The 27,527-nt window shown below is 49.0% G+C and overlaps 3 protein-coding genes across 3 annotated transcripts; 1 reads left to right on the top strand and 2 right to left on the bottom strand.

The window, feature by feature from the left end:
- Positions 1 to 4,888: 4,888 nt before the first annotated feature.
- On the top strand, positions 4,889 to 5,692 carry HOO65_040379 (uncharacterized protein; the record flags this gene model as incomplete). Its single annotated transcript, XM_071003007.1, has 3 exons — positions 4,889 to 4,966; positions 5,105 to 5,357; positions 5,403 to 5,692. 3 exons carry the CDS (start codon positions 4,889 to 4,891, stop codon positions 5,690 to 5,692), a joined length of 621 nt encoding a protein of 206 aa, XP_070859222.1.
- A 6,595-nt stretch (positions 5,693 to 12,287) lies between these two features.
- HOO65_040378 (phosphoglycerate mutase) lies at positions 12,288 to 13,223 on the bottom strand (the record flags this gene model as incomplete). The annotated part of the gene is made up of 3 exons (XM_071002972.1): positions 12,288 to 12,388; positions 12,450 to 13,130; positions 13,190 to 13,223. 3 exons carry the CDS (start codon positions 13,221 to 13,223, stop codon positions 12,288 to 12,290), a joined length of 816 nt encoding a protein of 271 aa, XP_070859221.1.
- Positions 13,224 to 17,462: 4,239 nt separating this feature from the next.
- HOO65_040377 (Kynureninase 2) lies at positions 17,463 to 19,024 on the bottom strand (the record flags this gene model as incomplete). The annotated part of the gene is made up of 3 exons (XM_071002781.1): positions 17,463 to 18,386; positions 18,468 to 18,829; positions 18,901 to 19,024. The coding sequence occupies 3 exons, from the start codon at positions 19,022 to 19,024 to the stop codon at positions 17,463 to 17,465; spliced, it is 1,410 nt and encodes a 469-aa protein (XP_070859220.1).
- Between the last annotated feature and the right edge of the window lie 8,503 nt (positions 19,025 to 27,527).

Below are 27,527 nucleotides of genomic sequence, written 5' to 3'. Positions count from 1 at the left end.
TCATATTTTCCTGTCTGCATTTTTTTTTTCTTCTTCTTCTTCTTCTTCTTCTTCTTCTTCCGCTCTCTCCATCACTAGACGTTATGGACTATGGGAGAGAGGAAACATATTGCTCCTGGTAAGTCCGTCCGTCTCCTGCGGAAGGAAAAAAAATAAAAAATATAAAACCCTCCTTTCCTTCTTCGACTATGTCTATGTCTATAATCGCCATGCTCTATAGGCAGATCCACGCGGACTTCATGCTGTGCGCACTCTAATCGGGCGTTTTTGTCCGGTTCTATTCCTTCTCTTCCGGTCTTCCGTGCTCTATCTGTCCGACAAGACATGCCCTAGTATCCCGGATTTAACACTTATTTCGCATCTCGACACTGAGGCTGAGAGGCTGAGGGGCTGAGAGGCTGAGAGGCTGGGCTAGGCTAGGCTAGGCTAGGCTGGGCTGGGCTGGATGGTTTGTTGCACTAAAGCATGGCTTTTGGAAAAGACGGCGCACGTTGCGTCTGATAGGGTGGACCACAGCGGGCTAATTTTCTTCACAAGCTCAGCACAGATCCTGCATTGTAGTCTGTACTATATGCTACATACTACATGTGGAAATACTCAACTGCACACAATGCGCCAGTCGGTCGTCAAACAAAGTATGGCCGCCTTTGGTCGATGGCCTTCTATTGTGTGGCCATCCCCTCCCTCTACACACAAACAGTACGTGCGCTCCGCTACATTGGCATGCAATGACTCTTCTTAGGCTCTTGACAATGCCTGCATGGGCCTCGAATCTAAAGCGATGACATTCAGACGAGTTGTATAGTCGACATGCAGAGAATTCGGAATGTAGGTAGGTACCCTGCTGTCCCCATGCACCCTGTAGCATTCTGTATTATGTGATGTAGGCGGGCGCCTGCGAGTTCGTGGCTGAGGAGAGGCCAGCCAGCCAGCCCTCCCCACCCGTCCACTTCCAGGAGCAATGTAAGGGTAACGGCAACGGCCGTAGTGAGATCTGGGTTATAGCTGCCCGTTTTGCGATTATGCGTGCTTTGTCTGCTGCTAGGTGTCAAGAGACCAAGAGGTGCCCAGAGAAAGACGAGGGGGCGTCTTAGTAAGTCGGGAGCCGGGAGACAAGGCGCATTAAACTAGAGCAGCCTGGGAAAAAGGAAAAGAGGAGGAAAAGAGAAGGACAGAGAAAAAAAAAGGATAAAAAAAGAATAAAAAAAAAAAGAAAAAGCAGAACAACAGCAAAAGAGAAAAGAACTGCAAAACCAAGGGTGCACGAAATGATATAATGAAAAATACAAAGATACAAAATCCTTTACGGCGCAATTGCAGGGGAGTCCATGTTTCCATTGCAACGTCATATCAATTCGTTCCAAACTCTCGGGACGGGCCGTCCAATTAGCTACGACTCTGTCTCGACAGGGTCGTTGTGCAAGTGGGGTGCAGAGAAAAGACAGAGAAAGGTCTTGCAAGTCTTGCCCTGTCTGTTCAGTGCATACAGACTTTCGGCCCTTCCTTTGAGTTTTTCTTCAGGCTTTTCTATTTGTTGTTTCCTCTTTTGGCTACAGCTTCTTGCTTCACTGTGCGGACCAGCAGAATAGCTTCTGATATGTTGGGGGGGTTTTTTTTTTTTTTTTCTTTTTACTCCCGCCGTTTCTCTTCCCTTTCTCCTATTCTTCATGTGCTCCTCTGTTCGCTGGCGCTGCAGCCTTGTTTGTTGGCAAAATTAAATGGTTGATTCTTCCGCCAAGTTGCTGCCGTCTCATCTCCCTGCCCACCAGCCTGTCCTCAAGGCATGGCTGCTGTCGGGTGTCTTTTGCTCTCTGGCCGGTCCCCTTCGGCTAGCTGCTTTTATTAATCTTCACCAAGCTTAGCACAGAAGATCTCGTAACCAGGTCAGACGGGACGAAGTTTATGGCCGGCTTATAATGTCGCGTGTCAATCTTTATTAGAAAAGAATGGACAGAAAAAAGAAAAAAAAAGACGAATAATATGATTAAACGAAAGTGAAACGAGCTCGGGGGCCTGGTGATATTACTACTAGCTACTATTACTAGCGGCATGTAGCATGTAGCATGTAGCATGCAGTATGTATGTATGATCTTTCCTGGTCCGTGATAAGAAGCCAGTGCTTCACACGCTTTACATTAGGTTAGGAACTTTGTATTCATTCATGCTACCACTCGCTTCGCTCTTTTCTACCCCTTGCTGTGCTTGGTCATCAGGTTTCTTCCCCTCTCCCACTCTCTTTGTGGCACATTGATCTATTATGTGGTAGAGCAATGTGGTGCTTAGAAATGAGCCTGAGCCTGGCGGTTCTCCGTCCCACCTCGCGCAGTTCTGAAGTGAAGTGCGTCTGCCGATGATGATGTAGGGGGGGAGGAGCGAGTGAGAGAGAGAGAAGATCAGTCAGAGAGACAAGACCAGCCAGAGAGAGAAGACCAAGGAGCGAGCGAGACTGGGAGAGCTCTGAAGACGTGGACGAGATCCAGGAGGTCGAAAGTGGTAATTTCGGGTTATAAAGAGAGTGAGGGCGTTGATGGGTTTATCGTATAGCTTCGTACTTGACGTTTTTCTCTTGGAGCAATTTTTCTTCCTTTCTTCCTTTTTCCCTTTTTGTTTTTTCTTTTTCCTCTTTTAATTTAAATTTCCCTTTCCATCTTGTCGTGGTCGCCCCAGCCTTTGTTTCCTGTGCCGTGATACAACTTCACGTTTTCGGTCCGATGCACCGTACAATTCAGGGAGGTGCAGGGTCAGGGCCAGCTCTTGTTGGGCGAGAGGTTCCTCCTATCAGACAGAATTTGCTCCATATTTCATGCTTCATGCTCCTTTCAGTTGTTCCTTTGGACGGCTTTTCCTGGGGCAGTCTTTGCTCGCCGGCCGGCTCAATGGGGCAGATTACAGCAGTAGAGAAGAGGGAAGGGAAAAAAGCGCCAGGTTTTCATATTGTCTTCTGGTATATCCTTGGGGCAGAGGCCGGCTTGCAGGGCCAGCCCTGGGCGAGATAGGGTTCAGGGCTTGACCGGGAGACTAGGGAAAACTTTCCCTTCAACTATCACGAGGCCGCCTGGCCAGCCATAGTCACATAGTCGCAGGGACAGGCCACTGACAGCTTTGGGCAGGCACTTTCGCACACCATGGGGGTTCCCTGCTATTTACGATATATAGAAAGGCCTGATGCCTGCTCCTCTGGCTTTACCTTATGCTCTGCTGCTCTTTGCGCTCCTCTGCTCTCATTTCTCATGCAAGTATTTGTCAAGCGCCTTGCCACATTGCCGTATTGTGCATTACACGATGTGATATGTTTGATGGTAGTAGATAGCCTGGTTCGGCTGTCTTGTGCCCCCCCTCTTATCTGTCGTCCTTTTCCCCCTCTGCCTGATTTGTTCTATTTTGTTTTTCTTTTTGCACTGTCTTTATTGTTATTTGTTTTTTTTTTCTTTGTCGTTGCTGAGGCTCGCCTCTTCGCCTGGCCAGACATCTGTGCGTGGCTTCTGCAGAGGATAGATACGTAGATGTGTCCGCCCGAGACTTTTCGTGGCTACTGATTGAACAGACAAGGCATGTGTAGATGGGGGAGGGGGTGAGATAAGGAAGGAAAAGGGAAGAAAAGAAAAGAAAAGGGAGGGAGAGATGGGGTCGGCGTCATATTCTCATAGGGTCCAGCGGCCGAGCTCCCCGATGAGAGAGCAGGAAGATAGGAAGAGGATTTTGCGCCTACGTCTGCGTCTGCGTCTGCGTGTACGTGGCCAGTGTCTTCTCGACGAGCTAGTTTGGCGATGGCCATGAAAACCAGAGTAGAGCTCGCAGAGGAAAATTCCATGCCCGCGGGATGCCACACGCTCTCCGGGCCTTTTTCTTTTCCTTTTTCTTCCTTTTTTTTTCTTCTTTGTGATTTCCTCGCCCGTTGCGGAGGGTAGAGAGACAGAAAACACAATGCCCCAAGTGTGGCATCCCTCGATCTGCCGCAAGTAAGTCAATCTGAATCTATAGTCTTGGTTCCAAGCCGCCTCGAACATCAGCCTCTCTCTGTCTAGACCCGCGGCTTACGGGTGCTTAGCAGGGGCCTGTAGAACATTTGCAGGCTAGCTTGCAGATGTCCTCCCGTCCCCACCCAGTATCTCGCCTGGCGCTGGACAGACTCCTCAGCCATAGCCGAGCCAGTGACATACAAGAACTCATGTAGCTTTTTTATGGGGTGCAGCCCACAAAAGTACTTGGGCGGCAGGTTGTGGAAAGCTGCAAGCTGCAATTGTAGCTAGATAAGAAGTCGCTCTCCCACATGTCCTAGCAGTGCACGCTTTTCTCGGCCGTTTTTGGTGTATGTGTGTGCGTGTGTGTGTGTGTGTATGTGCATGTATATGTGCGCGTGTGTATCTGAGTATGCCCATCTTCCTGTGTCTACATGTCTGTGATGCAGAACGACTTGATACTGATGGCGGCGACTCGAGAGCAAAAGTCAGTCATGCGTGCGTGGCTCTACCAACGAGACAAGAGACAACAAGTGGAGTGGCAGGGACAGGACAGGGTTTTGCTTTTGCTTGTGCTTGTTCTGTTCCATGTTCCATTATCAGCGATTTTATCGAGTGTTTATGCCGGTTCATATGGTTGCTTTTTTGCGGCAAAAGTGTTACGGCCGTAAGCAAATATGGGCCTTGGCTTTAGTTTGCGATCGCAGCCAACAAACAGGCGCACAAGAGGAAAAGAACCAACCGTCCCAAGGAGGGGGGGGAGGGGGGGAGCAGGCAAAAGGACAAAGCCGCATGCATAAGCAACACCATCTCCAACGGGAGCGCCTGATTTGTGTTGATGGCCGTGACAACAGCTTTGCATCACACGGGTACGGCAGCGCAGCGCAGCGCACTGGACTGATTAGATGAAGATTTCCTTAATGTGCACAATGCGCAAGTTCTCTGGGGGGGGGATCAGCAATTTGGCCACTATGCTATGGGATGCTTTGCTTGTCATCCGGCAAATGGTCTGGCAAATCAGATAAGTGGGTCGCTCCAGTTTTTGCCGACACGTGACACAAGTACAGGTCATTATTTATGCGGCGAAGCTGGTTGCAGGGAAAACATCTCGGGCATAATATGCAGGCTTGGCTACAAACAAATAGCTTCAGGGCGAGGAGGCCAGAGAAATGGAATGCGTGGACGGAGCGGGCAGCTTCTGGGCTTTGGGCTTTGGGCTTTCTGTCGCTGCTGTCGCTGCTGTCGCTGTTGCTATTGCCGCTGCTGCTGCTGCTGCTGCCTTTGCCCTGCCCCCCCCCCCCCCCCCCCCCAAGGCATCGTCATCTACGCTGATTTCAGGCTCTTTGGCCCCCTTACTTCCCTTACTCCCCCCCTCCCCCCAAATTTACCACGCATGCGGTACCGAGATGAATAAATAGCCTCTTTTGTAGCAAAGTGCGAAAGGCGCCCTCGTCCTCCACCCTTCGTCTACCCTTCCTGGCAAGAGAAGGCAATATCTGTGCGCCACCGGTGAATTTCGAGCGGCTTCTGGGGAGACGCTGCTATCAAGGCAGGCAGCCCAGAGCAGACAGACCAGACACCATGGCAAAACTTGGCCTCACTCTCGCCCTCACCCCCTTCACCCTCCACCTCCACCTTCACCTGCACCTTCACCTTCACCTGCACCTCCGCCTGCACCTGCACCCCTTCCTTCTCGTCTCCCTTTCTCACCGCACACCCATGTTGGTTCCTAGGACTTGGGCAAAGAATGCTAGGAATATTTAAGTCGGTGCTAAATATACTAGCTTTCCTTCTTGTTTCTCCAGCTCCTTCATGGTTCGTTCAGCCAAGTGGTCCCATTTCGTAGGAAACATAGCGATCTAGACCTGGGCCTGGGTCTGAGCTTTGCCTTGCCTGCCCTTGGCACTCGGCGGGATTCTAACGAACTTGGGGCTTTTGATTTGGTCTTTTGTCCCCTTCGCTTTCCACCTGCTCATCTCCTTTTGGCTTTTGACATGCAAACAAGAAGGCAGGGTGACGACTGCACTGGCACATTCTCTCCTCTCTTCCATGTCAGCCCAACACTGCCTCCCCTCGCCCCTCATAGCTTCAACGTGTGTAGTTAGCATAAACGAACCTCCGTTGTCAACGCAGCTAGAGACTGACTGACTGGCTGACTGACTGACTGATGACACCCGCCATAATCGTTGCCGTTCAATGCGGCGTGGCACTTGGCCGTGGGTGGAGGCCTTTTTTTCCTTTCTTTTGTCTTCTTTTCTTTTTTCTTTCCTTTTTCTTTGATTTACCGTGCTAGGGTGATCTCATCACACAACGAAAGAGGCGGAAAAAAAAGTATGTGTCCCATGTGCATGCTTCCTCTTCCTCTTCCCTTTCCTGATTCTCCTGCCCCCCCCCCCCCCCCTTCTCTTCACTCCAACAGCGCCGGCTCGTCGTTGTTGGCCTGTTCCCTCCCTTTCTCCCTTTGCCTCTTATCTTCCTGTCCTCCTCCTCCTCCTCCTCATCCTCATGCCTGTTGGCCTTGGGATGAAATGCGTGCGTTCTTTGGTGCTGCCTGCATGCGAATTTCTGGCTTAGAAAAGCAGAGAGAAAATCACGACAAAAAAGAGACAACAGGAAGTACGACTCCACTCCACCATAACCACACTGTCGGGTCGCCAAAGCCAATGGAATTGTGAAGATAAGTTCAGAGATTTCTTGGAGTGGAGATTAGAGGATGGCTATTCAAACAGAGACAACAAGAGCCAGGCGCTTCAAGGCCAGGACACTCTACTAAACCCACGCCGGAAGAGATCTACTACGTAGCAGCAGCCACCGCCAGTAAGGGCGAGCGAACGAGAGAGAGAGAGAGAGAGAGAGAGAGAACCCAGTGAAGCCTGGGTGCTGCGTCACCCGAAGCCAAAGAGAGACAAGACGACTAAGAATGCAGAATGCGGGAAGACAGTAGTCCCATGTCTAGTCGACTTGTCTATTCTGTCTACACATACACACATACCATCCATACATGTGCAGCACTACTACTACCACTACCACTACCACTACTACTACCCATGTCCTTGTCCCTTGTTACCCATGTATGTTATATGCAACAATACATATGCACACATACATACCATGCAGGCGACCGTGAGCTTGATGCCCGTACATGGTATAACCCCCTCCCCTCCATGTCCTCTGCTCAACTCGAAGCCCAACGACTGCAGTCATCCCACAAATAAAGCCGCAATGTTCATGCTTGGGGCTGCTCTGGCCCGGACATGTTGTTGCCCGCTGGGCGCCTCCAAGCCAGGCTCCCTGTGCTGCACGCTGGCTTCACTTCGCTGCTAGGCAGTGCCTACGTTGGTCGATGGGCAGTAGGCGAGTGACAGTGTAGTGTCGAACATGGGCGGCTGCACGACTAGTACTGCGGTTGCAGTGCTTGCAAGCGAAATATATGATGTCTGCAACTATACATGCAAATGTAGTCAATATGCGCTCCACCATGTAGCCTGCCTAGTAGCTTAACTCTCCATTTCTCCCATATACTACTACCTGCTTACTTCCTGCTCCAGGGCACTTCTGGATGTCCCTCACTCTAGTACGCATCTGGTCTTCGCTTTGGGCTTACTACACACGGACTCGCCCACACCCATCTCCCTTTCCACTTCCATCCCAACATTCCAAGCTTGCATGAAGATTACTGATGTCCTGATATGGCCTCGCTTCGCTGCCAACCAACCAGCCAGCCAGCCAGCCAGCCAGCCAGCCAGCCAGCAAAACAACCAACCGACCGACCAATCAACCAACAAACAAACCAGCAGGTCTGGCTACTCTCTGGCTCCTTCTCAAGGAGCCCTCTAAGAGCAGGTCGTACGAGTGTCGATGCCTACCTACACTGTAGAATCCACCATTGCAACCAAATTAGCACATTGCTACTATAGCACCCTGCAGGGTATTTTGAGAACGGGCTTTTTTTTTCTTCTTCTTTTTTTTTTGGGCTCTCTCTGCCTTCTTCGTCACTTATCTGTATATGCATATGTATATGCATATGTAAATGTGTATGTGTGTGTGTGTGTGTGGGTGCTGGCGGATTAATTAATCTTCTTGTATTCACAAGTACCTACCACCTCCCCTCCTCCTCGCTACCCTCTATTCCTGTCGACATTTATTCCCTGATCCCAGCCAATACCTCACCTAATCGACGGAGGCATTCTAAGCAAGCAAGTAGGGTACAATTTTAGAGACACACTCTAACCTCGCTTGGCCCCATCTCAGACCAGATATTGGCCCTCAGTCCCCCAATAGAACTTGCTGGGCTCAGGCCCAAGCCCTGGGCTACACCGAGCATCGATGCGGGCATATCTTTTGTGTCCTAGTTTAGACCTGGCATATGTCAGGACCCAAACCACAGCAACCTGTGCTTTAGTATAAACAGGTCCTTGGGTGCTTCACTCACAGCTGTCACCATGTGCAGCGATAACTTGGTTGATGAGGCGTGCCACCCGGTGTCCATCAATCACCAGCCCGGCCCCATCCTGTATTTGAATCTCGTCGCCTTCCCCGAAATGAAGCGGCACAGATGATTGATGAGTAGTGTCAACCAACACGACAAGCGATGATGCTGTGTGTTGATACGCTCCGACGGCTGCCCCATACGGATGCGTTATTCAAGGGCTAATGGAACCCAGCCTCTCACAATACCCTGTAGGCCCCAAACAAATTGCTTATGTATGTGGGCGTTGGCACCCTTTGGAGGGCGCAAAGGTGCGGTGCTTTGTACATGGCTTCATAGCTATTTCAATGCAATATACAAGCGAGGGAGACGGCGGGACGGCGGGAATGGCGGGGGCATTGAGAAGGGGAGGGGAGAGAGGGGGAGAGGGGGGGGGGGGGGTGTAGCCAGGCTATACCTAGAAGCCGGACAGCCGGTTAGCCATTTACGGTAATTTGGGAATTTGCTCTAGCATGGTATCGCATAACTAAAAAGCGGCCACTCGACCAACAAACAGCTCCACTCACTCACCTTCTACTCAGTAAGTGGCTCTTTTACCAAGGGATGCGGAGACGACATATCCACCGCCAAATTTCGTACAGAGCGCATCTGACAGGAAGAGAAGACGTAACGTAGGCTTGACTGTCGTTGCTGGTATTCTCTTTTCTCCTTTTCTCAGGCGTCAAAGACCAGCAGCAAACAGGTGACAACTCAGATCTAAGGGCTGGGAAAATTGGACTGCCACTGTCTTTATGACGAAGTAGCACTCGTTGCGTATGGTTGTAGCAAAAGGCGCAATGAACTTGCGAGCGGGTAAATAAACATTGCTACTAGCTAGCTGCCCTGCACCCACTAGAGTGCACTCCCAAGACAAACTTCATCTTGATCACTTAGCAAAGAGCGAGGCCTTGGCGAATCTTTGCTGCGTGTGCCAATTGCGGTCTAGAATTCACGTCTTCGTCTCAAGTGGCACGACGCAAATGTGACATGATGTAAGTAACTTCGGTTCTAAACCAATCAGAACTGTAGAAGATTCCATAGAGGCCTGTAAGAAATCTATCCATTTCTATCTACACCAACGTTGATTGGATACTGGAATCCTCCATTTTGGCGATGGCTAATGATGGTTTTGTCCGAGCGGCTTAGTTGGTCCAACAGGTCGATGGAAGGGGGTGGGGGGAGGGGGCGTGTTGAACCACAAATCTATCGCCATCTTCATAGGTTTAAAAGTAAAACTTGAATGGTGGCCTGTGAATCAAGATGCAGCAAGGCAGGGAGCGATCTGTGTTTTGTGCTCTATAGTGCTATAGTGCCATCCCCCCCCTCCTCGACTTAGCATGGAGACAATAGAGATGCCTCAATTGAGATATGGGACACTCGGTGTTGGTCTGACTGTCCACTCAAGCCACTCTTGGCGATAGGGAGACGTTGGATTGAGGGGAACTAGTTGTTAGCCTCATTGCGACTCGGAAAGAACTTATTGCTTTTGTCTTTGCATAATCAGGTCCTTTTGGCCGTCTGGTACTACTCTTTCTCGTTTTTTTTTTTTTTGAAATATTCTCGCTTGTTATCTCGGCCGTATGATGCAATGGACCAAATAATGGCAGGGCGGACCAACCCCTCTGCTCTTGCTATGAGCGAGAGAATCAGGCTGTAAGCTGCACATGCAGTGTATAATCTGTTCTGTTCTGGCATTAAATCTGCAATGCACGTTGACCAGTTAGTCTCTTAGCACCGGGGCATACATCGCGGGGAATGCATGAAGAGGGCAGTCGCCGCTCTCGTCCACGTCCCAGCCTGATAGCTGATTGGCATGCCCGCCATGCTCTTTCAGATGCTCTGCTCTGTATTCCCCCAATTCCCAATGTCGATTTTGGCTGGCTGATTGGGTCGCCCATTATGGTTTAACGTTGGGTAGCACTGACGTTGTCTTGATGGTACATTGCCCACATCTTGCGCTGTATGTGGCTAAAGCTGCAACACACTGAAGACATTTCAGCACAATATCATCTCTAGGGTAGCCTGATTAGCGTAAGAAGGGTGTCGGAGCAAAAGAAAGCAGTCAGAAAATTTTCCACCTTGACTGCTGCAGGGAGAGGAAGTGAGGGAGGCCACTTCAGCGTTAGAGTTCGTCTGACACAGGACAGTTCGAAGGTGAGGGGAGAGAAAGGACAGGCCTACGTGTTAAGACAAGCGAGAGCATGAAGGCATTATTGATAAGAGAGGTATTGAAGAACCAAGAGTTCACGAGTCTTTACCGCACAGTGTCAGACGAAGCATGGGGGAGGGAGGGGGAGAGGGAGGGATGGAGGGAGAGAGGGAAGAAGGGGGTGACCACAGAGCAAAAGAGCTTTAGGTGAAGTAAGTAGAGCCGTAGCAGGTGAATGTAGGCGGGAGGGGACAGCCGGAAGTCGTGATGGCAACTGAAAGAGACATGACTACGTTGCAACTCCTCAGTTTCAGGCAGGGTGGAAAATTTTTAGAGATCATTACCCACTGAAGAGTTTTCGCAACTTCCTGATTCTCGAGCTTGAGCCCATGGCTCTGCCAGTGAAGGCGCAGCTAGCCTTTGAAACGAAAGCGCCAAAGCTAAAGCTTCGATGCAAACCTTGACACATAGGCATTTCGCCAGCCTCGCTTGTCTCTGTCCTCTCTGCCGTCATTCTCTGGAGAGGTTTAGTGTGATCGACGCTAGCAACGGTACACACACACACACACACACGCGAATCACCTATTTTCATACATTCCTGCACCAAGCCTCGTCGCGTAGCAGAGAGGAAACTGCGCAAGATACGAACTAGAGGTTTTATTGTTAGACCTTATCCCGCTGTGAGTCAAGGCTGCCACGATATTGCCCACCATCGCTAGCAGCTAGTAGCCAGCAGCCAGCAGACACACATCCAGAGTCGAAAAGATACCTCTGTGAAACATTCCAGAACAGCGCAGCGGCTGATACGATGACCACCGCTCATTTATTTACAGAGTGTTTCGACGCTAATGCATATACTGAATGCGATTTAGCCATGAATTCCAGGTACGCTTATGGGGTTGCACCACCCCGAGCCCCCTCGATTGAGGGGTCTTTGTTGAGCCACGCGATCCATGATCCATCTTTTCCAACGCATGCTCGACAACACCAAGACAAGTTCCTAGGAGCGAGACAGATATCGAAGCCTCAACATACATGCAACTGTTGCCGCATAATGACGCCCTGCACCTCGCGGTAGCCTCTTCTGGCAAGAATACCCACCCACCCTACCACACCTTACAGACGCGACTTTTTGCTGCCGTCTTCTTGTCTCACGGCTCCCTCGAAAATCTCATCTCCGCTGAAAAGCCTGACATGTGTAAACTTGTTAGCAACTTGACTTTGTCCAGAGACAGTCTAACTCTGTTGTAGCACGAAAAGAAACGGTAGCCTCTCCCGTCTCTAGTTACCGCCGATCCGAGACCGAAAGGGAGGAACGACGGGCGAAAAGAAAAAAAAAAAAAAAAAAAAAAGAAAAGGCCATCTGACATTCTTGGTGGGTGTGTGTTCTCAAATTTACTAAAAAAGGGGGGGGGTATAAAAGCAAAAAAAAAAAAAAAAAGAAAGAAAGAAAAAGGGAGCTAGCATGATGAAAGCTAAGCTGCTTCAACTTAGTGTACACATCGTGTGGGAAGCCGTAAGCTTTGTTATACCATACCACCGAAGCTAGGCCACCCGCATGTGCAACCAGACGCAAGGGGTGGATTCCGGAACACGGGGCGAAGCGGCAATAGCTTTCAGAGGAGGCGATTACGCGCGCGGGGAATATAGACTGGGCGAAGTCTAGAGAGACAATATAGGGAAAAAAGAATAATGGCCAGGAGAGAGTGACCTACCATCCACGTTCTTCGCCACCCGAAAGGTGACTGCAGTCCATATCCGACTCGCAGGTCCAGGTGCTTCCGCCTGGAGCCGACTGGAATTCAAAAGAACCTAATAATGGCGTCAGTTTGCCATCGTGGGTAGCTATATCCTATTTCACTGTGTTTCTCACCGTTACTACTAGGCGCTGCTGCCGATTTTGCCCGACGCCTATAGGTGCTCAAGCCACACGTGTACGCATGGAAGTCCTCTCGCGTGATATCATCGGGGATGTCTCCCGTCAAAATTCGCCCCATAGCAATGACTGACGCCGCATGCGAGCACAGCACAGCAGCTTTGTAGCCCTTTGAATCGCAGTACTCGACAATAGCACACAGACCGGCACGTACCCGCTCATAGAACTCGTCGGGGAACTCGCCAGTAGCTTTGGGCTTGCGGGCGGCTGAAGCCCTAAGAGAGGGCAGGTCTAGCGCAGGGAAATGGCCCTTCATGATTTCTGGCGCTGCAGGCGATGGCTGCTCAAAGGGCGCAGCACCATACCATTCGCAGAGGCCATATTCCCCAAGGATAGTGCTTTGCCCACTGGGCCTGCTGCTCTTGCTATCTCTTGGAGTGTACCCGTTGCCATGGACAAACGGGCTGATGGTCTGGAGACACCGGTACCATGGGCTGGAGAACACAACATCAATGGGCGGCTCGATAGTCGCAAGCCTATCCGCTAACTCCAGGGACTGATGTACACCGTGTGAGGTCAGGGCTGGGTCACTTGGAATGCCTGTCGGCGAAGGGAAGGCAGAGGAGTACTTGCCAGTGGCAGGATCTACCGACCAGCTCGTACGGAACTTGCAAGGAGCTTTTTGTCAGCAATAAGGCAACTGAGACTGGAAGACCAAGGGAAAAGGAGGCTCACACCGTGTCGGACTATGTACAAAACCTCAAGAGACATTGTCAGCTGCACTGCACAGTCAAGGAACAACAGGTACTGTGTGTAAATGCAGAATACTACGAGTCTTTTGCAAAGTAAGAATCAGAAATACGTATCAGAAAAGCCTAATAAATGACAGCCTCAGCCAAGTCTAATCTGGTATCACAAAGCGACAGACCTCTAAGCTGTGGCCACCCCCAACCAAACCTAATTTGTTGTTTTCGGTGAGGGCAAAAAGTGGGTCTTTTATAGATAAGCGGTGAGGTGAGCCTTAGGCCCACACCGAAGGAGCTCGTTGCAGTGACGTCAGCGGTATGACACGACACTCACGCGATTGGGGTTTCTAAATGGAAAAAGGCATCCTGGCCCAGAGGCCGTAAAGCACCCTAGTGCATGAAAGCCCTGGCTATTAAGCGCACTTGCAAAGGCAGTGTGGCTACTAATATTGGCACTGGCGAGAAGCTGCACTGTACTGGTTTTGCTTCGAGCTGGCAGAGCTGAAGTTGGCTCCGTTTAGGCTCTCCCATGTCCCAGGCTTGGAGCACTTTTACTCAGCTATTTAGCTAGCTTCAGCTGCTTTCCCCGCGTTTTCTTACCTTCCTGTCTTCAGGAAAGCGTCATCCTATCGCAAAAGTGTGTTCATAAATGGCAATCCATGGATGGAGCTTTACTCGTAATAGAGCCCTGAAGAGCTAGCTTGGGATGGAAGGTTATTTGTCTTTCATTAGAAGACGCTGAGTAAGTGAGCTGGAGTTAGCCGTACCTAGAATGCATGGCTTACAGGCCAGCAACAGTTTGGCTTATAAGCAGTAGTATTATAGGGCCAAGACTCTATCACGGGCTAAGGATGTCTGTACTTTATTGGGCACCATTTGCCGACATCGACCAAAGCTGTTTTTGGTTAAACATGGCGTATGGAAGAATTTATCTATCCAGCTTACTGCGAAAGTCAGCCTCCCGCCAAGAATGAGAAAAGGTAATAAAGCGGCTTCTAAAAGACAGTCTACTACCGCTTTACACTAAATCCCCTAGTTACCGGAATGCTACTCAGCGGAAATAGCCATCCAATAGCAGCGTTTTTGCATCTGAGATTTATAGCCACCAATGTATTCACGGCCTATCCCTACACAAACTAGATCCTTGTCACACCAATTGCATGGCCAGGGCAAGGCATCGCCTCAGCAGACAGCTGTACTGGCGGCTGTGGCCTTCCCAGCCCTGCTTTGCAGCCATGACTACTTTTGTAGATCCCATCCTAGAGTAGTTTAACTCTCTCTCCCCTTGTATCCCAAGTAGCTTGTCGTGTTATGACATACAATGTATAAGTTCGGCTCTGGTTTTGACGAAGAAAACAGAAACCAGCTTCAGGCTTGGCATTCCATTCAACTTCACACGACACAGGAGGTCTATGTTGTCTAAGAGATATCCAGCAAGCAGTGGGGTCTAATTCAAAGGAGAGTCTATGCGCTTATACTGTGGCCCTACAAAGCCTTATTTGAGATCCAAGCCCTATGACACAAACACGGTCGCAACTGCAGCTTAGCCAATTGTTGGGAATGTAGATCGAAATCCGGGACTGCAATATTTGTGCAAGAATAGGGATTGCTAAATGGATCAAACGAAGAGCGACGTATACTGCGTTCTACTGTAATAGTTTGCAGACATCGACCAGAAGTAGCATCTCACATTGCAAGCGTCCCAGTATGTAACTACACCATCAGCCACTGTCCATCGGTTAAAGGCACTGCAATGTCACGTCGCTCTCACCTCACGGCCCTAAAGAGTCTGCGAACGGGCATTTCAGCTTTCTTCGACTCTTAGCTTCGACCCAATCCAGCGCAGTTCTTCCTGGATATACAGCCAATCGTCTTGTCAGCCTGTAGGACTGGGTGTGCGAGCGTATACATCAACTCACAATGGAACTACTCCAATGATTGCTCTTTCACTAGCGGATAGACTGTATCCAATGCCTATATCTCCTAGTCATTGGTGACATTTTTCATTTGAAGAAGCCCAGAGTCTCATTATATCCACTGGATATCTCAAGATGTGCACATTTACAGCCAATAAGATGCAAGAACATCGATTTGTAACCAAAGGGTCATGTTGGGGGGGATTCCAAGAGACCATAGGGCCCGTAGAAGGTAAATCTCGCGTCCTAGTGCTCTACAAATGAGTTCCAGTGGTCACACAAAGACAATATAGTGTTGGGATGCGATGCAATGCTGTAAGCTAGTAAGTGATAGCTGCGCTGCGGCCTCCTTCGGTAGATATTCCTTTGCTAGCTGGCCACAAAGGAAACGGAAGCTTAACAAAAGGCCGAGAGAGGGCTACATGAGCTAGTAGCCCTTTCCACCGTCTCCTTTCCCAAGCCCCCCCAGAGTTTCAACAAGGGGGCGTAGCTCTTCTAAAGCGATCAGGTAGTATACAACTAAGGCTCTAACAAGAATGTCCTTATGGAGCTACACATCGTTTGGCTGAGGAAATATGTTCCGGTGTTCGTCTTTGTGGAGGGCAGAGACCAGGTGGGGATAGCTTCAGGACACCCAAAGCATTCCGCTTTCGGGTATCTCTACTACAAAACTCTTTCTTGAAAGAATAGAGCTAACCGCAGGAACGCACCATCAGCATTCGCCCTCAAGTGTTTCAGGTCAGCTCTCTCGTTGGATGCGAGGTAATCTCTTACGATTTTCAACAGTCTCGGTGATGGGCTTCACAGGACTCGTGCAGTGCTAGACAAGAACGGTATTCTCTGTACTGTCTTGTGCCGGAAGATTCCAGCTACATCCCTCTATCCCGAGACATTGGCTCAGACAAGAACTCTACCCGCGATTCCCCTTGCAGCGTTTATCGCCTGCATGTGATCGCCAATTCCTCGTCTGATGGAAACTTCCCGTTTCATTGGGCTAACACCATTCTGGACAAGCCGTTGAGTTTGACTCGGTTCCTAGCAGAGAATCTATCCGGTAGCCTAGATCCTAGGCTTTTTAGCAAATATGATGACATAGGTGACATAACTAGGCTAAAATCACAAGCAGAAACATTTGAGGGCTCTTCAACTCTAGCCTCAACTCCATAGGCAGGCAGCATGTTTACTGAAGCCCAGGGGTATTCGTTCTGGGGCAGCAGATTGTTGCTAAATATGGACAATGAGCTGGCCAGAGCGGCAATCTGCAAAGCAGCCTGAGCTCCCCACGGCGTTTCGGCAATTTTAGCCTTGAACGTGCATGTCCACTTTCGCTCAGGTCGTCTATAATCCGCATCATCAATTTCTCCTAACCAGTAGTTGTAAATAGGTAACACAAAGGCAATGCTCGCTATACATCAGGCCTAAATCTGTGTCACAAACAGATAGCGTCATTACCTACCTATACGTCCCAGATAAAGCTATGTGTATATCGAGCAGCTATGGCTTAGTTTAGTTTCTGGGACAAGGAAACACCATTACCTGCTAGCGATTGTTACCCTGTACACCTTAGATACGCAAGACTATCCTGCGCAGAAACTGCCTTGATATCGCGTGTTTGGAGTCATGCTCTTCTAGTGGCCACTAGATAAAACGCAATAGGCAATGGAGCCAGGGCCAACATGGCCCCCTTGCACTGGTATCTCTGTAACGTGAGAGGCGCGAGGCCTGCATGCATGCGTCCTGTGTAATGGAAAGGAAAAGAACGCGCTTAAGAGAGCAAGGAAGAAAGAAGGAGAGAAACAGAATCTTCAGGCAGCTACCCAAGACAATAGTGCATGAGAATAGGCTGAAATGCAAGCAACACGTAAAGAAAGAAATATACGATCCCCAAAGGAGAACTTGGAGGTTGCTTTCTCAGTGTTTGTGTTAGGCTAAGTCCTACCTTTTTCACTGTTCTGACTGCTGGAGGTACGTTTCACAAGAAGGGTAGTCCAAGTCCTTGCCCTAATGGAACCAGTATAACCCCGGGAGATGCTTAGAGAAAGAGAGCGAGAAGATAGATATAAAAGAGGCACGCTGTTCCCCGCAGATGAGAAGAATAAATACTCCAATAATTGCATTATCACGTTCAAGAACTTCGCGGCACTACCAGTGTGTTAGTATAGACCAATAGACCACCTTTGAATTCAAGACCCACATAGATTCGCTTGGGGTACTACATCTACCCTAGCCCTATTCTCTCTTTTTAATAGAACAATGGTGCCTTCATCTTTGATAAAGGGTACCTATGGGCCTAGCTCTAAAGCCATTATGTCCAGTCAGCGCGCCATATCCTGCTATCCTCCACCTTCTTACGCTGGCGGCGAGGAAGCGGAAATGAGCGCCCGCTTAAAAGCTTCCACGAAGTCGAAGCAGTCGGTGAATCGGTTATACAAGGGCGTGGGTGCGACACGAATGACATTTGGCTTGCGGTCGTCAACCAAAACGCCCTCGCTCTCCAACGATGCCATCACGGCGTCTAAAAGACCATCGCTGAGCAAGATGCTCAGTTGCGCGCCTCTACGCTCGGGGTCCCTTGGGGTTAGGATAGTATATAGCCCACGGAGCTGTTCCTCAACCGCATTATCAAGCAGGGTTTCCAGGTAATTCGTCAGCAGCAGGGACTTTTGGCGAAGAGGCCCCATACCACCAGCCAGCTTGAATACTTCAAGCGACGCACACAGCGATGTTATGTCCAGCACGCTAGGGTTGCTGAGCTGGAATCCCCGCGCACCGGCTGCCGGGTGAAAGTTATTGACCATGCCAAAGCGTGTAGGCTTGTGATTGGCCCACCAACCGGCAAGGCGGTTGACGTAGCCGGACGGGGCATCCTCGCTGTGCGCCTCCGTGGAGACGGAAGCATTGTGCTCGTGCACAAACAGACCTCCAATACAGCCAGGCCCCGAGTTGAGATACTTGTATGTACACCAGGCAGCGGCGTCGACACCCCACTCGTGCAGTTGCAGGGGCACATTTCCAACGGCATGGGCAAGATCCCAAATCACAAAGATGCCCTGTCCGCGGGCGGCGGCAGTGATGGCGGCAATATCAAGGAACTCGCCTGTGTAGAACTGAACTCCTGGCAGCAGGAGGATGGCGGTATCGGAGGCATGTTTGGCAATGGTATCAAGTATGTGCTCAGTGGTCAGGACATGCCCGCCAGTTGCAGGCTCAATGCAAACCATGGAAGTTTTGGTATCCAGGCCATGGTGGCGAATCTGGGTTTCGACGGTAAACTAAATCGGGCCTGTTAGCACAATGTTGGTGATTGTCTGGCGCAATATCCGGGGACCACTATATGTTTGGCATCCACCTACGTGATCACTGGGGAACGCTTTGCTCTCTAGTAAAATTTTGTGTCGGCCATCCTTTTGTGGTCTATAAAACGCACACAGTAAGAAATGCAGATTGGCCGTCAGCGTTTGCATGACAGCTACTTCATCGACCTTGGCGCCCACAATCGGCGCAATCATTTCAGCCGCCCGATCATCGACATCCAGCCATGTCGGCAGCGGTGAGCCTTCCAAGGGCTTGAAATGGCCCTGAACTCCCTGTGTGCGCCATGTGTCTAGATACTGTGAAATGCGCTCACGAGTGCGGCGGGGCTGGAGGCCCAGAGAGTTGCCAACCAGATAGACCGATTTGGGTGCCGATCCGTACTCAGCAGAGTCGGTAAAGGCTAGCCAGAGACGTCAGACAAAGAAACAGCGCGTCTTTGAGTCCGCGGCCGGGGTAAGGGATATGACGTACCAGCCGCAGGGAGCTTCTTGCTAGCGATTTCGTCTCGTGTAGGGATTATGAACTCATCACGCATGAACCCAAGGCTATCGGCATCGTCTAGACTCTGTGCCTTGTCTCTAGTAAACAGCTCCATATCTTCTCGATACTCTGTGTAACACCGTTATTTGTGCGTGTAGTGATTTGCCTTCTCGGTAGCCCATTTGCATGGTCTGAGAGGGGAAAAAAGAGAGAAAAAAAAGATAGCTAAAAAAAAAAGTGATGGTTGCTACAAAGTGAGGGGTGTCCGCTTTTTTTTCAGACAATCAACCATTCGCCCACCTTCCATTCTTAATTGTCGCCGCCTGTATCTGTCAGGCTGTTAACTTGCAGCGTAACTTCTCAATAAAGCGAGGCAGGCAAATGCATACCTTATTCTTACCTGTAGGCTCCCAGAAAACGGAAGGTAGTTCCGACTAGCCACCTCCGATTATCCAACGGCTTCTGACCAATGAGCATGTCTAGCGTTATGTATAACCGTATAACCCTAACTGGCCAGACCCTGGCCTAGACAGCCACTTCAAATACCGGGTGTAACACACCACAGCTTGCCTTGCGAGGCTTGCAGGAGTCCTTTTGAGTCTAGCCTTCTTACTTCCCAGTGTCTTCTAGTTGGAGAATGCATGATTCGCAATTCCCTACAGAAATTCAACCAAGCTCAACAAGCTGGTCATGTGGACAAGCCTTGATGACGACGAAGTCGGCAAGCATCACGACATATAATCGCCAGCATCCAGGTTTACATAACAGCATCCCTTTTTCGTAGCTGTCGGCGGTGTGATGCTACTTTTGGCCGGTGGCTTGTCACTTACAAGTCTCATGAAAAGGATGTTGGGTTTCACCCATGACACATTGGGAATCCTTTCTGACAAGCAAAAACTAGAATGCATGCTGCTGTTTGCCAATCTGGATGAATTCCGGGGAGGACGGGACGTCAAGCATGACGCCTGTCGTGTCCTTTCAGGAGAAGCCAAGTGTTGGAGGGACGTAAAAGCACCAGGATTAGGCATCGACAGCTACGAAGACCGGGTATCACCAGTGCCGTTTCTCGGCACGGGCGCTAAATCGCCTTCCCGCATTATAGCATACGATGGCCATGGAACAACAAGTATGCATGCACTGCAGAAGAGATGTACTTTTGCTTCTCCATATTCCTCCTCATCCCCTGCCTGCCTTCCCCCTCTTAAGTGGAGATATATGCATGTACTACAAAGTTCATACAAGAATCCCCAAGCTCAAAGGAGAAATATTAGGACAACAAAGTAACGTCTCTAAGCACTCACTTGGCCGTTGAAATTTGGGGGAGGTTCCTGGAAAGTTGGTTTAATGGCCAAAATTCAAGGATTTGACCCCAAGCGAGCCACCGAAGGTTCTTACATCCTGGGGCATTGTATCCACACACAACTATGCCAATATCGTGACTTGTTGTTGTTGGCAGCGTTCTCCAACCCAGATCGACATCTAGCGCCCAATGCCAGCACCAACACCCGCCTCAGCCCAACAGACGAAGCACTACCATGTTACGGTATTAGTCAAGCCCTGGGGTCGGAGTGATCTCGTGGCTGTGTTTGTACGTAATGATAGCCAGAAGCCTCCATAAGACATGCCCTTAGAACGAGGAGAACTATGCAGCAAGGAAGACGGGGTCTCGTGATGTTCTTTTATATGTTGAACAGGGAACATGAAGGAAAGACGGGAATAGCATATAGGTCCCGTGATTTAAAGGAGCAAAGAGAGGAAAGTCGAGGGTGAAAAGGGGCACCTTAGTGTGGCTGACAGTCACGATAGTCTGGACGAGGCCTTGCTTAACAAGGAAGCCAGGTTAGACTGGTCTAGGGTTGAGACACCTTGGAGCCAGGCACAGACCGGTGCTTGGATAACGAGAAGGGAATCTCCAACTCGATAGACTGTAATAGTGAGGGAAAAAGAAGAAAAAAAAAAAAGAAAAGAACAGGAGAGAGGGAGAGAGTGGGCTTTCACTGAGGGACAAGAGAAAAAAAAAAAAAAAAAAAAAAAAAAAAACATGGCAACGTCCAATGTTGATCAATATTGGCAGGTCAGGTTCCCATCTAGAGCAGCTGAGCCTAGACACGCACACACGTACTTTTACCCCACACCAAAGCTAAGAAGCGAAGAACAGGAAACCAGGTCAGTGTGATGTTAAGCTGACCCGGTACTCTCTCCAGCATGCTGGGCGATTCCTTCAAGACGGACCCACGCCAAGTTCCAATGTGTTATTATGTGTGTGCGACCATTCCACCGTTCCCGCTACTGCACGATCAAGTAATTCGGGGGTAATGAAAACTCGTTTTCTCGTCACCAGCTTGTTGTCATGCGGCCAAATCAGTGCGGGGACATGGAGAGGGAGAGGCGGTGGAAATAGTAAGGCGAAGCAGAAGGAGCTAAACAAGTCCCATGTCCGAAATTTTAGCTAATAGACTGGCCGAACGAGAATTCTGGGGAAAAAATAAAAGTGTGTAGGAAGAAAACATTGTTACTATTGTTGGGTGGCTGTTCGGAGTCCAGCCCGAAGCGAGACCAGGAAAGGGATGCGCATTACCTACCTCCATTACATTACATTAAATATGCAGCGTCAAGGGCTTTACCCCATAATAGCAGATGTCGAGTTGGAGATGAAGAGGGCAGCCATGTAGAGGGATAGAAGAAGGCTCACGAAACGAGACGAAACAAGAGAAGAGAATGCAATCACGTCACGAGACCGAGTATCGTGATTTTCTGTGACTAACATCAATTTCACGCTTCTCCAAGTGAAGTGAGCAAAACCCTGTCTGATCCACCGTGGCTAACCAGGGCAGGCCAATTACTCTAACCCTAGGACGTAAGCGCCCGGCCCGGTTCCGTCCCTAGTAACCCAGCACAAAAGGACCAGACAGAAGGGAAAGAAAGGCTTCTGGGCCCTGTATTCCAGGCTCCGGATCAGAGAAACAGCTTGTCGTCAAGGCGAGATTTAGCAGACGACAGCAACAGTATACTTGGTAAGTAATAGCCGGAAGGAAACTAGGGCTTGTGTACAGTCAAGCTGAAATGCGCTGAGGCTGGGTCCTCGAGTTGTTACATGGTACATACATAATGCAGGGGCAGGAAAAGGGCGTACGTTGACACGGCTCCGTTCTGGGTGGGCGAAATTCTTTCGCATAGACAGTTACAGAGCCATGGACTGACTATACGGCAAAAGCGCCCGGACTAAAAAGAATCACAAGAATGTAGACAAAGCTTGCAGAGGACTCCGCTGATGACTAGCGATGACTGTATAGCTTGACGCTACCAGAGTGGTATACAGGGCTGGCTATCTCTTGTCGCCTCTGTTTCCTCATGGGGCGGAAAGATTGGTAAAGAATTTAAGGAGAGGTGGACACAGAATAAGAGAGGGATATCTATTGAGAGAGAAAAAAAAAAAGAGGAAATAGAAGGGAGAATGGAAAATAATAAAAGAAATAGATGATGGAAAAATGGAAAAAACGGAAATAAAAAACTCACCATTTGAGTCATCAAGGGTTTGTAACCCTGTCGTAGGCAGGGCTTGTCAATGTTCTCGAAGGCCTTGGCCTTTGTTCTACGGGCGGCCAGTCTCAAAGAAAAGCCCTGTGGCAAAGGGAAAGAATACGGTAGCAAAATCTACACCCGACCGAGCCGGAGAAGGTGCGACACTAAAACAAAGAGCGAAACGGGTGACGGTGAAGGTGAGAATGAAGATTAAAGCTTTGGCGAAGAAAGATAGCCCTTCTTGTCTTACTGGCCCTTTTCCTTCTCTTTGCCTTCTTTCTTGGCCCAACCTGAGGCTTTCGGATACATTCAACGGGACCAGCGCGGCTGTTTGAACGACCGTAAATTCCGGGAAAAAAAATTGAAATCAAAATAAGAAAATTAAAAATTAAAAAAATTGAAAAAAGAAAAAAAACAGCAAAAACAGCAAAATTCAACAAGGGGACCATGAGCTGTATCTCAGATGTGACAGCATGTATAAAACAACCAGAAACACCAGAGATAAGCAGTGGACCTTCCAGACAGAGTTTGCGGGCTTAGCAGTGTGTAGTATGCATATTTCATCATACCCAGTCAGCCCGGCCCTTTGTAGCCCAGCCGGCAGTGTACATGCCTGTACGTACGTCTGTATGTGCGAGTCTATGGCGCCCCATGTATTTCTGCGTATGTCTGAGTGCCATGTACCTAGGCAGCCCTGTATCGACGCGCACTACCTCTTCTTTCTTCTGTGCTCGTTATCTTTGTGCTGAAGTGAGCGAACGGGTCAACGCATAGACCATATCTAGCCGAAGCAATTTTTTCCTTGCAGTTCTTTATCACGCTCATCTGTCAAAATTCCCCCCCCCCATCGCATCGCACATCCACTGTGTACGTAGCACTATCTGCAAATTTATTTTGGCATTTTCTGGGGCCGAAAGGCTTTTTCGCTACTGTTTCTGAGGGGGGGCAATGGCTGGCCCCGGCTTCTTCCAGCCTTGTCATCAAAGAAAAATCCAGTGAAAGTGAAAGTGAAAGTGAAAGTGAAAGCGAAAATAAAAATAAAATAAAATAAAAAGAAAAAAAAAATACTATAAAAATACACTCTAAAAGCCCGAACCCAAAGATACGCACAATAAAGGAGTCAAAAAGCACAATAACCTCTGTCTATCCCTCCGTCTTGGAGAGAAAGCAGGTTTCTATTACCATATGAAACCACCTTGGCTTGTGGCTGAATAGTCCTAATGACCTCACTAGGCCAACCCGTCTGTCCTCGTGACACATTTAGGCCCGGTGATAGGCTCCATTCTCCTCAAATACAGGGAGAGTGCCATCAAATTACAGGCGTCTAGAGGCCCCCCATAGGCATCTAACCTCCTAATTTCCTAGCTTTTCCCCCCTGTATACACAAAACCAAGTCACATGACACCCGTGCTTGGCCAAATAGCATCAACCCCAAGCCTCAATGGACAGACAACTAATGAATGCCCTCCTGGAGCCACATAATCTCCAACCAGCGAAACATATGGAAACAAGAAAGCCTAGACGGCTCGCGCATTCTCTCACTTTGAATGCAACTGGAATCTCGATGATCCTGTAGCAAGATGAGCTGGCCTGGCTGGTTTGCTGTGCGCTCGCTGCAGCGGTGAAGATATACGCACAAGATAAAAACAACAATAAATTCATCATCAAATAGGCGAGTAGACAAAAATGGCAGCAATAAGCAAGGAAACCAGACAAATCCCAATCACAGGCATACCGTCATACAACGCCCGCAGCACGAAATTTCTCAGTGTATTATCCCCCGTTTCAATATGGGCTTTTCACTGACTTCTGGTGGGCTTTCTGTGCGGAACTACTCTGTGAGTACATTTGATCACGGGTGCGGAACCACTTTAAGTCAGGTACCTGCTCAGTACACATTTGGTCTCCAAGCTCGAAAGCACTCATACAAGCAAGCCGCTGGCTGGCTGGATTGGCGGTATCAAAGTGGGCTGGGCTGGGTCTGTGAGGTTGTGCGCTCTCTATTGCGGCAATTGATAGTTGGCATCTACCCAATGTATCTCTCTCATCTCTCTCCTATAAATCAACGGTTCAAGTAAAAGAAAATCAGGGACATGGCGGCTCAACAAAGGCCGTTCGAGAACACATCCTCCCCAAAACACGAGAGGACCATGAGAAAAAAAATATAGCCCCCCCCCCCTCCAAAAAAAGAACAGAACAGAGATAAAGAGCAGAAATTTAATGGTCCATTAAATCAATAAAATGTCACGATATCCAACAAAGTGCAGGTTCGAGTCTGCACAGTGCCAACTAAGATGTGCTGTGCCGGTCCCCATCGCACCCTCGCACGGTGTTAAACAGGTACCTCGGTCCTACATAGTGATTTAGTGGGTGGCCGAGGTACCCCCAGTTGCACGCTGAACTTGGACATCAAGCAGCGAGATAGCTCTTAGCGGTGTTGTTTGTTTTTCTGAGAAAGAAACCCCAGCCCTCCCCTTTGCCTACTTCTTTCCCGTTTCTTTGCTTTCCTTTGTCTGTTACATTCCACAGACGAATAGCTCGCAAAGTAGACGCCATCGAGTGAATGTCCATCGGCGTTGAGTTAGCTTTTGATATTTCACAGTAACAGTACAAATGTAACTTCGATCCGGTCTGAATGCATCAGAGGCTTGCATCTGCTGTTCCAAGTTACATATTCAGCTCTGGATAGATACTTTTTTCCTGGCTTTGTATCTACGTACACACAGTACCGGATAGTATAGTGCACTCTTGCTACCAAGTCACCAGCCAAACAAGCAAAAGGTACAACGATACCAATGCATGTCTACCATGTACCCGCCTCCCCTGTCTTCTTTTTTTTTCCCCTCAATTGATAAATTCATCGATAAAATGGTTTTATTTTTATTTCTTGGAGTCTCTCTATTTTCCTTGTATTTTCTCGTGAAAGCGTTGTTCTAAGTCATTGCTTGCCAATACATTAATGTTCTTCTGATGCTAAGCTTCGTGAAGTGAGTATCGTTGACTGGCCAAACCCAGAACTACTACAAAAGGCCAGAGTCCCCTTGCGGTTTATTGCCTTCCTTTTCCTTTTCATCATCGTCATCATCTCCCCTTCTCTTCCTCATTGTTGCAACACTTTTGATCAGACTTATATGCTCTGTTCAACCTCTCTCATATATTTGTTTTCAAAGATCTGTCTTACGCCTATTGCCTTTCTTTGATTCTCTCCCATTTCTCTATTCTAGTCCCATATCCAACACCCTTTTTTTTCTTTTTTCCCCGAAGGTATGTCAGTGTCTTCGCCCTTTTTTGTCTCTTTGTTCCCCAGTCTCGTTGGCTGTTCCTGCCCTCTATCTTCATCATGATGAAAGTTGCCTGCTGTTCAAGTCTTGTCTCAAGGAAGATTCGGCCTGTACACCACGGCAATCCTCATCATGCCATTGCGTCTGTTTCTCTCTTACCTTTGTTATCATGTTACACCCTTACATTTCCCATCCCCCCCCCCCCCCCTTCATCGATCGGACATTGCACCCGACGGGCGTCTCCTATAAAACTCCGGCTTCACCAAATGGTCTCTATAGACTTTCAAGGATGCCTTTGTTGCCGGGAAGTCACAACTCGGGGAGGCCTTTGCTCCTCAGTGCGTGTGTCGAAAGATTTTTGAGAGCCCTTGTTTTTGTTGCACAGTGTCATAGTTGTTGTTATCATGGTCGCCAAAAACACCATCATGGTCTCCTTAAGATTGGTTCCTTATCTTTTGGCCCGGCTTCACCGCCTGTCAGTGCTCGTTCCCGTGTGGAGCCCCGTCTCGTCCCTTTCTCCACGTCTCGTACCCGGCTGGTCTTTTTTCCTTGCCTTTTCTTTCCTCCCCAATATTGGCATTGTGCTTTTTTGTGGTCCTTATCTTTGGCCCCTCTGTTCAGCCAACCAGCTGAAAGAAAAGAGACCAAGAAAGCAGAAGCCAGAGCCAAGCAGACAGCTTACATCCATGTACAATGGCGCAAATCCGGTCTATCAATATTCCCCTGCCCTAATTCTTCCTTTCTGAATTCCTCCAATACTTCCTACTCTCCTTCCTTCCCGGCTCACCAGGAAACGAGCACTCGGCACTCGAGATCAAAGGCCCCCTTCCATCCTGTTTCCATGAAAAGAAACTAAGGCGTGGAAAGTCTCAGAGATAAGGGGCCACGGGCAAGGAAGGAGCAAAGGTAGTAGAGAATTATTAGACCCAGTTCTATTCCCAAGCCCTCACTCAGCCCAAGCCAAGCCAAGCCCAAATCCTAGGCCTCAGCCCAGGCTTTAGTCAGTGCCATCTCAGCTCAGCGCCCCTCGACGCTGGGAAAGCAAGATAGCAGGCGCCACAAGGGAGCGAGTTTGTATGGAGAAATCCCAATGGACGGACTTGTAACACAGCCTGGCCATGGTTCTCTGCAGCTTTCTTTTCCTTGATTCCCAGCACCCCAGCCTGTTATCTCTGGGCCATCAGCTTTCCCCTAATCGCCCTACTATTGCACACCCCCTTCATTTTTTTTCATTTTTTTTTTCATTCTTTCCCAGCCCCAGCCCTCTCTCTCTAGCCCCTGTTCTCTGTCTACTTCTTGTCTTGTTGTCTTTTTCCTCTGATAAGAGTCGAGGGAAACAAAAAAAGATTGTATACGACTAGCCCCATCACCCTTTCCCTAGTTATGGAAAAAGTCGTCACTTTTTTCCTTTTCTATTTTTAGATCGTAAACAGGGCACTTGCTCTGTGAAGATTGGCAACCCTATTGTTCCTGCATTCGATTTCGCTTTCTACTACTCCCCTCAATCGTCGTCCAACACTTGCCCGTTTTATGGATCCAGGGTTGCTTGTTCTCTGGGGTTAATCTGATGGATTGCCTTGGGCCTTGCTGTCGTTTTGACAGGCAGTTTCCAACAACATGAACACCAAGTCTTGCAATTGCGATTTTGGACCGGATTATAGATAGCCTTGTTGCCACTTCTGTGTCTTTTAGCCCTTCTGTCATTTTCTCCCACCTTCCCTAAAAACTCAAAATCTCGCTCTTTTTTTCATCCTCACCATACTCTCCCTTTTCATTATTTTTTTTTCATTGATTTTACATCTAACAACGATCAAT

This window comes from Ceratocystis lukuohia, assembly GCF_044167205.1.
Source record: "Ceratocystis lukuohia strain C4212 chromosome Unknown Supercontig4_pilon, whole genome shotgun sequence".
Lineage (NCBI taxonomy): Eukaryota > Fungi > Ascomycota > Sordariomycetes > Microascales > Ceratocystidaceae > Ceratocystis > Ceratocystis lukuohia.
Note: the sequence above shows the minus strand (reverse complement) of the source record. Positions and strands in the feature narration are given on the sequence as shown.